This window comes from Halichoerus grypus, chromosome 15 (genome assembly GCF_964656455.1).
Source record: "Halichoerus grypus chromosome 15, mHalGry1.hap1.1, whole genome shotgun sequence".
Classification (NCBI taxonomy): domain Eukaryota; kingdom Metazoa; phylum Chordata; class Mammalia; order Carnivora; family Phocidae; genus Halichoerus; species Halichoerus grypus.
Window position 1 is genome coordinate 1010639 of NC_135726.1, and position 13770 is coordinate 1024408.

The window sequence follows — 13770 nt, forward strand, 5'->3', positions numbered from 1 at the left end:
CCCCTCCCCCACCTGGCCAGTGACCCGCCCCAGCCTGCCAGCAGGAGGTGGCCAGGTGGCATTCCTCCGTCCTGCCGGGAAGGGCCCCCAGAGAGCCGTTTGCACAAGCTGGACTGGACAGGCTGTGACTCGGGGTGCTGTGGGCTGGCTGAGTCACAGGGCGAGGCTCTGAGTCAGCACCCCAACCCTGAGCCCTAGGCCTAGAGCTGGGGAGACGTGGTCACCTGGTCAGCCTGCGGTGGACCCCCGCGGTTTGGAAGGGCAGCCCTGGCCCCGAGGGGGGGCCACTGGAAGGTGTTAAGCAGCCCAGAAGCTGCTCCAAAGCCAGGCTGCCGTGGTGACCCTCAGAGTGGACGCTGTCTCCGTCCTGGTCCTGGGGTTAGGAGGAGCAGGCGTTTGCAGGAAGGCAGCCTGAGGCCAAAGGATAAGGGGACCCCCCCCATGTCCGGGAACAGGTCGTTGACCTTGAAGGGGAGGTCCCGGGGTCACGCTGTCAGGGTGGAAGCATGCATCAAAAGACGGATATGGGAGCGCCTGGGGGGCTCTATTTTCAGCTCAGGTCATGACCTTGGGGTCATGGGATGGAGCCCCGCGAGGGGCTCCACGCTCTGCAGGGAGTCTGCTTCTCTCTTCTCTGCCTCTCCCCTCATTCACGCTGGCGCACACTCTCTAAAATAAATAAATCTTTTCACCGCAAAACAAAAAAACCAAAAGACAGGTATGGCCAGTAGGTTGAAATGAACATTGGTGTTGCTTGCTCCTTCTGAGTTGGAAAAAGGACACGTTGCGCCCTTCATGTCTCGAGGGAATCTTCTGGAGTGTGGGTTCTGAGTCTGTAGGGCACGTCCCCGGAGAGTTGGAGCATCTACGCTGCTACAAATTCCCGGTGATGCTGGTGGCCTGACCTGGGATCCCACTTTAAGGACCACGGCTGGACACAATGGGTTTTGCTCAATTTTGGCACAGTGAAGAACATGACAGGAGAACAGCCGGCTGGCTGGAGGGGCCGGGAGGACCCAGTCTCCTGTGGCTGAGACTCAGAGCCTGGGTGGCACGTTGACTTCCCTGGTCTCCTGAGAGCATGTCTGCCCCAGGGCCTTTGCACTGGACCATCCTCTGCGGGATCTCTGTGCCCAGCTCCCATCTGTCCCCAAGGGAAGGGCTTCCGTGAGTCTGTCCTGCTGGCTCCCGCGGGCTTGTTTCCACTGACTGGTTCCTTCCCGTCCCGTTTCTTTGTGCGCTCCTGTTGTCCGCCATTGCCCCCAGGAGACCGTGCACCCTGAGGCGGTGCCCCGGCTCTCGCGCCCCTCTTCACGTCCCTGGGCGCAGCCTGAGCCTCACGCGCGACGGGCTGGGCCGTGTGTGGGCCCTCGTTCTGACTCGCTGCCCCTGCTGCTGGTGCTCACCCCGGGGCCCCGGTGGGGCCACTGTCGAGGGCGGGGGAGCGCGCCCCCCCAGTGCTGGGTGGGGGTTCCGTCCCTGTGTGAGGGGCTGGGTGGCCTGCGTGTGCGGGGACGGCGTGCACAGCTCAGGCGGAGAGGCCTGCGTCTGGCTCAGGAGAGTGCCCGTGTGGCGCGGCGCCGGGACACCATCCCTTCAGGTGCCGTTGGGGCACCTCTGGAGGGAGACGTAGGTGGGGCACCGTTGGGGCACCTCTGGAGGGAGACGTAGGTCCTGTCAATTAGCCTGGAATTCGGGGTCGGGGGTGTTGCTGCAGCGTCTTTGTTTACCCAGAGCTGCTGCCATCCCGTCCGCTCCCAAGGCCTCTGGGCTCTCGGGTCGCTCTCGGGTCAGCCCGAGGGCGTGAGGGCTTGTCTGAGACCCCCAGCCTCCCGCTCGCTCTCGGAGAGCCAGCAGCAGCCCTGGGTGACACCTGCTTCAGTTTTATTTATTCATTTAATTTTAATTTATATTTTTATTTTTGAGAGAGAGGGTGCGCGAGTGGGGGGCAGGGGCAGGGAGAGGGACAAGCAGACCCTGCGCTGAGCAGGGAGCCTGACTTGGGGCTCGATCCCACGACCCCGAGATCGTGACCTGAGCCTAAACCAAGAGTCAGACGCGTACCCGACTGAGCCCCCCAGGCGCCCCTCTTCTCCTGAAGCCCCACCCCGGAGCTGACCCGCCATATGTGTCCATCTCCTGGGAGGGCAGGGCCACAGCCGCTGCCCCCACTTTCTAGACGACGTGGCAGAGGGTCACAGAGGAGCCGTGGCCCCCGGCCAGCCCAGCCCCCCCACACCTCCACCTGCTGTCTTCCATGGATGGGGGTGTCTCACCCCGGGAGGATGTTGCCACCCGCTGAGCATGGGGCACAGGACACACCTGCATCCTCACCTGGGGCTCCAGCTGTCACCTGGACCGGCCTGAGCTGCTGCCCGCCCCCGTCTCTGGCTGTGTGCTGACACTGCCCGGGGCCCTGCGTGGGGCGGGGGGGTGGGGTCTGCCAGTCTGGAGCTGACTCTGTCCTGTGACCTGACCTGTGGGCCGTGAGTTGTCGTCCAGGGAACAGCCGCGAGGGCCAGGTCTCCACACGGGCACATAAGGCCCCTGGCCGACCTGGTCTGCCCATCACTGTCTGCGGGTGCAGCTCTGCGGGGAACCCCTTTCCTTGTGGTTGAAGGAGGTCGGCCTGTCCCTGGGAAGTCCCCGTGGCAGGGACTCAGGAGAGCCGTGATCTGGTGAGAGCCTGGACAGGTCTGACCCAGGTCAAGACCCAGAGGGCTCTAGCCCCCCAACATGCTAGGGGTTCCTTTGCAGGTTGCTGGCCTTGGGGACATCATGGTGTGAGCTCCCCCGCTCACTGTGGCCCCTTCCTCGGCCGGGCCCCGAGCTCTAGGTGGCCCGAGGCGGGGGGTGTTGCCAAACCGTGTCCTCGCAGACGTGGGTGGGGGCGCCATGTGGGGCCCAGTCCAGGAACTCCCTTCCTGGGCACTCCGCCCCCCACTTGTTTACCTGGGGCTGCAGCAGGTCAGAGCCTGGGAGGGCCCTCCCCGCGGAATGCGGGCCCCACCCGAGCCTGGAGCCCGGCCTGGTCCTTTGCGCGGAGTGTCCCTGATGGCTGCCCATGTGGGCAGGGCGGCCGGGTGTGGACCCTTCCGGGGAACAGCTCGCGACACACGCGACGGCCCTGGTCCCCGTTGCTTCCCCGGGAAGCCCAGCGGGTCCCGGTCCCTGGGGGGCGGCGGCCCAGGTCTAATGCGGAGGGAGGTGCTGGTGGCTGGGAGCGGGCTTCGCGGCCGTGCTGGGTGCTCGCAGCCGTGGGCTGTCTGAGCAAAGTCACGGGCAGGAGCACCGGACACACAGCGCCCTCTCGTGCTCACTGGCCTCTGCCTGGCCAGCAGAGGGGACGGCGCCTGCCGTGGGGGATCCCGGAGGTGCTTCCACTTAGGACACTTAGGGGTTGGAAGGTCTGCAAATGGCCCCGGAGGTCAGCCTGCCTGCGCTCCTCACCCACCGCCCTGCTTCAAGGCGCCCGTCCTGCGCGGTGTGGGCCTCATGCCATCCGTTGGGTCCCCGGATCCCTGGACCCCCAGTGGTTCACGCCCCCACCCATGCTGACAAGAGAACAGCACCGTCCCTCTGCCCCTGCCCTCCTCACCTCTCAGAAGCCGTCTGGGACCGGGTGTGGCTGGAAGGGTGGCCGGGCTGTAAGTGGTCAGGGGCTCCCGGACCCCTGAGGACCGAGTGGGAGGTCTGTGGCGGGTGTCCATGGGCGCCTTGTCCCTCTTGTGGGGCTCCTCTGTCTGTGGCCCACAGTGGCCACCAGTCCCCTCCTTGGGCCTAGGCACTCACCGTAGCTTCACGGGGCTGGCGGTATGGGGAGGGGGCCTGGCTGGCTGCGCCCGGCCCTGGGAAGTCAGGTGAGCCATGAAACCAAGCGTCTGGGCCCCGTGCTCATTAAACCCTCAGCCAGCAGCGCGGGGCCCGGGGCTCTCGGCTGGGCTTCAAGTAGGTAACACAGCGTCCTTGGCATTGGCTGCCGGGGACCCCGCTGTGTCCGGCCCCCCACCCCACGGGGCATGCGGGGTTCTCTGGCTCCATCCTTTGCTGACTCCAGACCAGTGTCTGAGTTCTAGAGCTCTATGACTGTGAAGGGCTTCTGGGCCGTTCCTCCCACGTCGCTGGTGCTCTCTCTCCCTGCGGCCGAGCCTCGCATCCCCCCCCAGGACTGGCGTGCTGTGGGCAGGAAGCCACCAAGGCTGGCGCGTGGCCAGTGCTGGACTTGCTTGGGGGATGGAGGGGCCGGCCCCTCACCGGGGTTGGCTCTCCGGGTAGGGTGCGGCAGGTGGGACAGTGTCCTGTGGGGTGCGTGCTGGAAAGTGCTTCCCGGGGTGCTGAGCAGGGGTGGCCCACGGGAGTGGAGCGTGGCAAGGCGCCTGGTGTCCGGAGGGCCCACGGGCCTTGCTCCGGCTGCCAGTGTGGTGGGCGCGGCCCCCTTGCCACCCTCTACCGTCTGCTCCTGCCCGCCTGCCAGCCCAGCTCCACCCCGCCACGCCCCATCTTGCTGCTGCGCTCGCCTTCTGTGACCGCGGTCCTTGTCCCCAGAAGGCAGGGGATGCTGGGCTGGGCAGCTCCCTCCCGTGGCCCAGGCCAACCTCCCAGTCTTCCTCTTCCAGAAAGGTGGGATAGATCCAACCCTTTCTCCCTTCTGGATCAGGGTCTGGGGTCAGTGTTTATGTCCCACTGGGGAAGCATGGCCGGTGTGGCCGCCCGAGTGCTGTGGGGGCAGAAGGCCCGTCCGGCGGAGGGCAAGGGACAGCCCCCTCTGCCACATCTGTCCGTCCGCCCCGCAGAAGCTAGCAGGGGAGTGTTTACGGGTTTCTCCTCCAGGCCAAGTAAGGCAGAGTGAGCACACTCCCGGGAGACACAATGGGCGGGCTCGGGGCAGGACCCCACCCCACCCTGGCAGCTGTCACCTGGGACTCTGACCTCCGGTCCCTGGGCCCCACCTGGCCACCCCAGGGCTTTGCCCGGCTGGCAGCAGAAGGCAGGCCTGAAAGGTCCCCACCCGGGTCAGGAAAGGCCGAGTCTAGTCCTGCCGTTGCCCTGGGGACTCGGATGACTCCCGCCCTGCAGGCCCCGTGTGGAAGGACAGCCCGGGCCACGCGTCTGAGCCCTCCTGTGCTGCGTTCCTCCCAGTTTTCAATCTGTGGGGCCAGTTCACTTGTGAACAAGTCCAGGACACATGAGAACGTTCTCCTGCCAGGAGAGGGGGCCTTACAGACAGAGGCAGGGACCCTCGTGCACAGGTGGACGGTGACAGTGGCTGGGGGAGACCCTTCTGGAACTTCTTGTACACCTAGGGGCACGAATCCTGTTTCTGTTTCTGTTTAACACAAGAGAAATCCTTCTGTGCGTGGACGGCGGGCAGTGGTGTGGGTGTGGTGTTGGTGGTGCCCGAGGCCCGAGCCCACAGTCGCCCTCTCCTGCCCTGTGCCTTCGGGGTCCCCGTCACCAGCTGAGGAAGCAGGCAGAGCGGGGACAGAACCACCCGATTTCAGACTCTGGCCTCTCCCAGGGACACTGTCCTTTCAGCTTCTCATGCTGATAGGGGCCGCAGCGTGACGTCAGAGCCTCCGCCCCACGTCAGCCGGAGCCCCCGTGAGCCGCTGGGGTCCCGCCTCTGCTCTGTGTGTGGTGCCGGCCTGTGCGTCCCGCGGGCAACGTGGCATCGTGCTCTGCGGCCACGTGTGTTTCCTGGAGCCTCCCTGCAGGTGGGCCTGGAGACACCCACCCCGGTCACTGGGGACCCTGCCGGCCTGTGAAGTGCCCGCCCATCACCCCCATAGCCCTTCCTGCATGCTTTGTTCACCCTGCTTTGTAGATGGGGAAACTGAGGCTCAGAGCTCAGGCTCCCATAGGAGGGATGGGGTGGGGACAGTCTGGGCCCACCTGACACACAGGCCAGCCTCAGGGGACATGTCCCAGGAACTGTGTGCTGAGCGGGGTCTCTGGTGTCTCCTGGGGGCTGGGGCCGTGGGGTCCCACACGCTTGCTGGCCCTCTGTCTCCCCTTCCTGACTTGGCACTGGCCAGGACCCGGGGTCAGTGTGTCCCATGTCCAGACCGCAGTTCTGTCATCCACAGGACAAGGGTCTGGTGGGCTGCTTGCTGGGTGGGCCTTCCGGGCTCTGGGGGCTGTGCAAGGGTCTGTAAAGGGTTAAGCATGTGCTCTGGGTGAGGGGGCCTGGCAGGAGGGAGCCCTTTCCTACCCAGCAGGGCTCTCTCCCCCCACCCCCAACCTATTGTTCCTGGCTCAGGAAAAGGCATATTTCCCCCATGAGGTCACGGGCCAGCTGGGGCAGCTCTGGTGGGAGGTGGTAGCTGCCGGGCAGGGCCCCGGTCCCCTCCGACTGAGTTCTTCCTTCTCTGCTTTAGCCTGGGGCTGAGCAGCCCCTCCTCCGGCCTTCCCCCAGTCTTAGCTGGTCTTCAAGGCCAGAGGAAATGTCACCTCCTACAGCCTCCATGGCTGCATGGCGGGTCCCACGAGCCCCAAACCCAAGTCCTGGCTGTACCGCACGGAAGCCGTGCCCCTCAGAGACCCTCCCCCTCCGCATCTGGACAGACGGGCATCCTGAGCAGGGGCTCTTGCGGCCAGGTTCCTCTGCCCCCTGGCCCCGTCCCCAGTCCCTGATAGCAGGGGACCCGCGCCCCTTCCCCCGGCCACGCCGCCGCCCTGCCGGGGCTGCGAGCCAGTGGGCCTCGGTTCCCCGCTCACGTCCCCCGGGCCGGCGTCCAGGGCTGTCCGGGCGCCACCCGCCTGCCTGGTGCCCAGCCTCCTGGCTGCGCTGATGGCAGAAGAGGAGTTGGGGACAGTGCCAGGCCGGCTCACAGACCGTCCCCGTGCGAGCTGGTGTGCTGCCCCCCAAACATCCCGGGGTGCCTCGGAGAGCTGGAGACCCCACCTCCGCGGCACACACGGCCCGTCCCTCCCATTCCTGCTGTGTCCCCGTCTGCGGAGCCGGCCAGGTCGTTGTGTGTTGGGTGCGTGAGCGAAGGAAGGCGTGAGGGGCTCACGGGCTGCAGGCTGGGGGTCACCTGGCAGCCCTCTGACCCTGCTCTCCCCGACTCTTCATCTCCGACTTCCTGCTTTGGGCAGATAAGCTTCTGAGAGATTCTGTCTGTCCTGCTCAGCCTGGGGTGCGGAGAGGGTGGGGGCCACACACCTCGGGCTCCGCCAACAGCAGACGGGGCTCGGGCCAGCCCCCTGCCCCTTGGATTCGAGTTTCTGACATCCCTCCCTGAACTCAGGAGATGGGTGTTTATTTGTTTATTTTGGTAAAAGACACAGAATGTAGAGGCTCCTGGCTGGCTCAGTCGGTAGGACATGCAACTCTTTTTTATTTTAATTTTATTTATTTATTCTTAAGTAATCTCTACACCCGATGTGGGACCTGAACTCAAGACCCTGAGATCTAGAGTCGCGTGCTCTTCCCACTGAGTCAGCCAGGCGCCCCAAGCATGTGACTCTTGATCTCGGGGTTGTGAGTTCAGGCCCCACTTTGGGTGTAGAGAGCACTTAAAAATGAAATTAAAAAAAAAAGAAGAAAGAAAAAGACACAGGGCGCCTGGGTGGCTCAGTTGGTTAAGCGACTGCCTTCAGCTCAGGTCATGATCCTGGAGTCCCGGGATCGAGTCCCGCATCAGGCTCCCTGCTCGGCGGTGAGTCTGCTTCTCCCTCTGACCCTCCCCCCTCTCATGTGCTCTCTCTCATTCTCTCTCTCCCAAATAAATAAATAAAATCTTTAAAAAAAAAAAAAAAGAAAAGAAAAAGACACAGAACATAAAATTGATTATCTTAACCATTTTTTAAGATTTTATTTATTTGGGAGAGACCACAAACAGAGGGAGGGGCAGAGGGAGTGGGAGAGGGAGAAGCAGGCTTCCCGCTGAGCAGGGAGCCTGACGCGGGGCTCGATCCCAGGACCCTGGGATCATGACCTGAGCTGAAGGCAGACGCTTAAACTACTGAGCCACCCAGGTGCCCTATTTTAACCATTTTTAAGTGTGCAGTTCAGTGGCATTATGTGCTTTCTCGGTATTGTTCAACCGACCCCACCACACATCCTCAAACTTTCCGTCTTCCTAAACTGAGGCACTACCGTCACCTTCCCCGTCCCAGCCTCAGGGCTGCTCACAAGCCAGGCCCAGGGAATGTAAGGGCGCATCCTGTCCCCCCTCCAAGCTGTGCCTCCGCCTCTGAGAACCTCCCTGGTGCCTGCACAGCAGAAGCCCTCCCGGCTCGCTCCCTCCCTGCTCGCTGGTGCTCCCCCCGGCATGCAGTGTGCACCCCCTGGCTCGCGGGTGCTCCCTGCTCGCTGGTGCTCCCCCCGGCACGCAGTGTGCTCCCCCCTGGCTCGCGGGTGCTCCCTCCCTGCTCGTGGATGCTTCCCCCTGGCTCGCGGGTTCTCCCTACCTGCTTATGGGTGCTCCCTCCCGGCCCACAGGTGATCCCTCCCTGCTCGTGGGTGCTTCCCCCTTGGCACATGGATTCCCCCTCCCTGCTCATGGGTGCTCCCTCCCTGCTCACGGGTGATCCCTCCCAGTTTGCGGGTGCTTCCCCCTGGCACGCGGGTTCTCCCTCCTGGCCCACAGGTGCTCCCTCCCTGCTCGCAGGTGCTCCCCCCGGCACGCGGCATGCTCCCCCCTGGCTTGCGGGTGCTCCCTCCCTGCCTGTGGGTTCTCCCTCCCGGCACGCGGGAGCTCCCTCCCTGCTCGTGGGTGCTTCCCTCTCAGCTCACAGGTGCTCCCCCTGGCACGCGGCGTGCTCCCCCCGGCTCATGGGTGCCCCCTCCCTGCCCACGGGTGCTCCCTCCTTGCCCGTGGGTTCTCCCTCCCTGCTCGCGGGTGCTTCCCTCCCCCCCCACCCCGGGCAGGTGCTCCCGGAGTGTCAGGTGGCCCTGGCGGGTCAGAGCGTGAGGGTCTCAGGGCAGGGCCTGCGAGTATGTCCTCAGGAGAAGGTTGCTTGGGTGGTGGGTTGATGAAGGACAGCTGGACGGACAGATGCATGGCTGGCTGGCTAGCTGGGCCATCGGGAGGACGGTCGTCACCTGGCTGGTACGTGGGGGGGGATGCCGCCCTCTCTGGGGATGGGCCAGGCGTTGTGGCGGGTGGAGAAGCAGAACGGGGGGCTGGAAAGTGTGGCGCTGGAAGGCGAAGACGAGCTTTAGAAGCCTTTGCCATAAATGCATTTCCCGGTTGCCTCTTGGGCCAGATCAGATGGATTTTTTTTTAAAGGAAAATGCACAGTTGCTGCAAAACTTCCTATTTCTGGTTGAGCCAGTTGCTGTCGCCAGTACGTGTAATGGAAGGAGGAGGCGCCCTCACGTCGGGGGCGGCTCCCGGGGGTGGGAGCGCTGCAGGGTGACCTGGAGCCAACCTGGGCTCGTCGGGGTTTCCTCGTTGTGGGGATGACAGGAGGGGCTCAGTCAGGGCTTGGTGGGAAGGGACTGGAGCCCTGTGCCCCAGCACTGGGCTCTGCCTCTTGTCCGAGATCCAGTCTAACCCTCCGGACGACCTTTCGGGCAGGTTGTGTGAACCCCATTGTACAGATGCGGAAACTGAGACCTGGGGCAAGGTGCCCACGCGGGCTGCGAGGTCAGGGGTCTGCCTCCCTCGCGGCGGCTCTTCCTGCTGTCCGCTCCTCTCAGTCTCTCTGCCACACCCCAGCTCCTGGTCTGGGTGAGCGCCTCGGGCCCCGGGACAAGGCAAGGACGGGGGACAGACGGGCAGAGGTGTGCACAGCCCCCTGGCCCTGCTGGTGACCCTGAGCCTGGGCGTGTGGTGGGGTGTTGGCAGGGGTCGCCGGGGTCTCAGCGGCCCGGGTTCTGTGAGAGCAGGAGCCCCTTCTTTGTCCCGGTCTCCGGGGTGGGGGTCCGAGGGAGTCCAGCTAAGGCCTGTCTAAACAGCAAGGGCCCGGGAGAACCAGACCTCCCTCCTGGCACGGGAAGGAGGAAGAGTTCCTGTCACGAGCTAGAGGCCATGGGGACGGAGCAGACTGGCCGCACCCACGGGGGGACCCCGTGCTCGGAACGCCCTGGCACGTCCTCCCCAGGAGACCTGGTATTCCGGCCGGTCTTTGCCCAGAGGAGGCAGCCCAGCCCCCGGCTTGTTGTTAGCACCCCCCGCCTGGCCCCGCGAGTTCAGGTCGGCTGGCTTGGGCTCGGGCGGTCCACGCGGCGGCCCCCTGCACGTCCGAGGCGTTGGCGGGTCGCGGCTCACGCCGGGGGGTCTGAGGCGCAGGGAGCAGGGCCACTTTCGTCCTGTCCTCTCAGTGGAAAGGAGAGCGGGGTCCCTCTGCTTAGTCACAGACGGCTGACCGCGAGGCCGGTTGTCCAGGAGGGGACGGATCGCGGTAGGCACCCGTCCCTTAGCGCTCTGCTCTGCCCTCCTGGGCGGCCAGGGCTGGGGTCGGCCTGGGCCCCCTTGTCCCTGGAGGTGACTGAGGAGCAGGGGGCCACTCCAGCGGTGCCCTCGTGCTGCTGGGCCCGCGGTCCAGCCCCCTCTCGGGCAGCCCCAGGAAAGGCTGAGAGGGCCCCTGGTTCCCTGCTGAGACCCACATCGGGCCACCTCCCCTGCCACCCCCTGACAACCGTCCGTGCCCGGCGGCCAGATGAGCCCCAGGCCTCCGGCCTCCTGCTGTCCCTGGTCAAGGGAGCGTCCAGCTGTGCCGGCTGGAAAAGGTGTCAGCGGGTTCAGAGAAAAGGCGGGAACAGGCTGTGGGCACGGGGGCCTCTCTCACAGGTCAGCCAGGCTGGTGGCCGCGAGCCCCACGGCTCCGCTCAGGGACAGGGTACAGCCGACGGGCTGCCGGGGTGGCCGGCGTGCGGCTCACTCGTGCGGTCAGCTGTGTTGTGTGTTAACTGGAGCTCTAAGATTTTATGTTATTTGTTTTATTTTGTAAAGGTTTCTTTCTTTCTTTTAGGGAGAGACAGCACAAGCGGGAGGGGTGGAGGGAGGGAGAGAGAGAGAGTCCCAAGCAGACTCCACGCCGAGCGCAGAGCCCGATGCGGGGCTCGATCTCACCACCCTGAGATCCTGACCTGAGCCAAAACCAAGAGTCAGACGTTTCACCAACTGAGCCACCCAGGCACCCCTGAAACTATAAAATTTTTAAAAAGGAGGAAAAGTCAGTTAGGAAAGTCAGCCGCCTTGTCACTGTCCGCCCACGGGGGCTGGGCTTGTGGCGGTATGTGCCCGAGACACAGGCGGACAGGATGAGCCCGTGCACGTGCGTGGAGAAATCGCAGCACGTGATGTTGGGAGCAGAACTCGTGGAAGGACACAGTGTGACCGTGGACGTGCTCTGGGTGACAGGTGACTTGTGCTTGTCTGGACGCAGTATGACAGCGTGTGAATCCTGAGTGACAGGTGACAGGTCACATGTTAGCGGAGTTGCTCCCGCCTGTGGGGAGGCGGCATCCGGGCAGGAGACGACTGGGGGTGATGGCCGCGATGATACTTGGGGGGCAGTATCTGGGGCAATGCCAAGGGCAGGGGGTTAGGGTGATGCTTGGCAGTGGGAGTGTCCAGTGGGCTGGGGGGCAATGTTGGGGGCCTGATGTCCATGGGTGACGTCTGGGGGGTGATGCTGGGGGGGCAGTGTTGGGGGCTTTATGTCGGGGTGATGCTGGGGGGCGATGTAGGGGGCAATGTTGGAGGCTTGATGTCCGGGGGCGATCAGAGGGTGATGCTGGGGGCTTGATGTCCCGGGCTGATGTCCGGGGGTGATGCTGGGGGCAGTGTTGGGGGCGATCGGGGGAATATGCTGGGGGCTTGATGTCTGGGGCTGATGTCCGGGGGTGATGCTGGGGGGTGATGCTGGGGGCGATCGGGGGGAGATGCTGGGGGCTTGATGTCCCGGGCTGATGTCCGGGGGTGATGCTGGGGGCAGTGTTGGGGGCGATCGGGGGAATATGCTGGGGGCTTGATGTCTGGGGCTGATGTCCGGGGGTGATGCTGGGGGGTGATGCTGGGGGCGATCGGGGGGAGATGCTGGGGGCTTGATGTCCCGGGCTGATGTCCGGGGGTGATGCTGGGGGCAGTGTTGGGGGCGATCGGGGGAGATGCTGGGGGCTTGATGTCTGGGGCTGATGTCTGGGGGTGATGCTGGGGGCGATCGTGGGGAGATGCTGGGGGCTTGATGTCTGGGGCTGATGTCCGGGGGTGATGCTGGGGGCAGTGTTGGGGGCGATCGGGGGAGATGCTGGGGGCTTGATGTCTGGGGCTGATGTCCGGGGGTGATGCTGGGGGCAGTGTTGGGGGCGATCGGGGGAGATGCTGGGGGCTTGATGTCTGGGGCTGATGTCTGGGGGTGATGTTGGGGGCGATCGGGGGAGATGCTGGGGGCTTGATGTCTGGGGCTGATGTCCGGGGGTGATGCTGGGGGCAGTGTTGGGGGCGATCGGGGGAGATGCTGGGGGCTTGATGTCTGGGGCTGATGTCCGGGGGTGATGCTGGGGGCAGTGTTGGGGGCGATCGGGGGAGATGCTGGGGGCTTGATGTCTGGGGCTGATGTCTGGGGGTGATGCTGGGGGCGATCGGGGGGAGATGCTGGGGGCTTGATGTCCCGGGCTGATGTCCGGGGGTGATGCTGGGCGGTGATGTTGGGGGCGATCGGGGGAGATGCTGGGGGCTTGATGTCTGGGGCTGATGTCCGGGGGTGATGCTGGGGGTGATGTTGGGGGCGATCGGGGGGAGATGCTGGGGGCTTGATGTCTGGGGGTGATGTCCGGGGGTGATGCTGGGGGCAGTGTTGGGAGTGATCGGGGGAAGATGCTGGGGGCTTGATGTCTGGGGCTGATGTCCAGGGGTGATGCTGGGAGCGATGTTGGGGGCGATTGGGGGGAGATGCTGGGGGCTTGATGTCCCGGGGTGATGCTGGGGGCAGTGTTGGGGGCGATCGCGGGGAGATGCTGGGGGCTTGATGTCTGGGGCTGATGTCCGGGGGTGATGCTGGGGGCGATGTTGGGGGCGATCGTGGGGAGATGCTGGGGGCTTGATGTCTGGGGCTGATGTCCTGGGGTGATGCTGGGGGCGATGTTGGGGGCGATCGCGGGGAGATCCTGGGGGCTTGATGTCTGGGGCTGATGTCCGGGGGTGATGCTGGGGGCGATGTTGGGGTGATTGGGGGTGATGTCCGGGGCACAAGGCGCCCCCGGCCCCCCCGTGTGGCCATGCTAACTGCCCTCTCCTCGCCTGCAGCCTGCCTGTCCCGCTTCAACGCCCTCTCTCTGGTCTACCTGCTGTTCCTGCTGCTGCTGCCCTGGTTCCCGGGTCCCTGTCGGCACGGCATCCCAGGTAAGGGCTTGGGCACTCGGGGCCTCGGAGCTCTTTGTCCACGTGGACCGGCCCAGCACGTGGGGCGTGTGTGCACTCCGCAGAAGCCCTGGGCAGTTTAGTGGCCGGGGTGAAGGACGAGTGGCCTCAAGTTTCATGTTTCCCTTGCTGACCCTGGGCTAGTTTCAGCGTCTCGTTTCTGACTGTGTGTTATAGGGGCTTGCTGAAGGTAGTGGGGGGTCATCGGATGGCTCCCCCTTGTCCCTGGGGCTTCCCGGGCACCGTGGGGCGGCCCGTCTCCCTGCGGGCTCCCTCTCCCGTTCCCCACCCCTCTGCCTGGCGAGGCTCTGGCCAACCCCTTATTTCGGCCGCCACATCGCCGCCCCCCGACCCCCACACCCTAAAGTCAGGCTCCTTCCGTGTTTGCTTGAGCTCCGTGGGGTTTCAATTTATCTGCAAGCACCTTGTCGTTCGGGTCGCTGGGCACGCCGCG

General features: G+C 64.8%; 1 protein-coding gene across 11 annotated transcripts in view; it reads left to right on the top strand.

Moving 5' to 3' along the window:
- PIEZO1 (piezo type mechanosensitive ion channel component 1 (Er blood group)) overlaps nt 1–13770 on the top strand; it is a 69652-nt gene that overhangs the window by 28686 nt on the left and 27196 nt on the right. For all 11 annotated transcript variants that reach the window (XM_078062697.1, XM_078062696.1, XM_078062701.1 and 8 more), the window contains one exon: nt 13203–13298. In XM_078062697.1, the coding sequence (XP_077918823.1) occupies nt 13203–13298 (96 nt within the window). The remainder of the gene's footprint in view (nt 1–13202; nt 13299–13770) is intronic.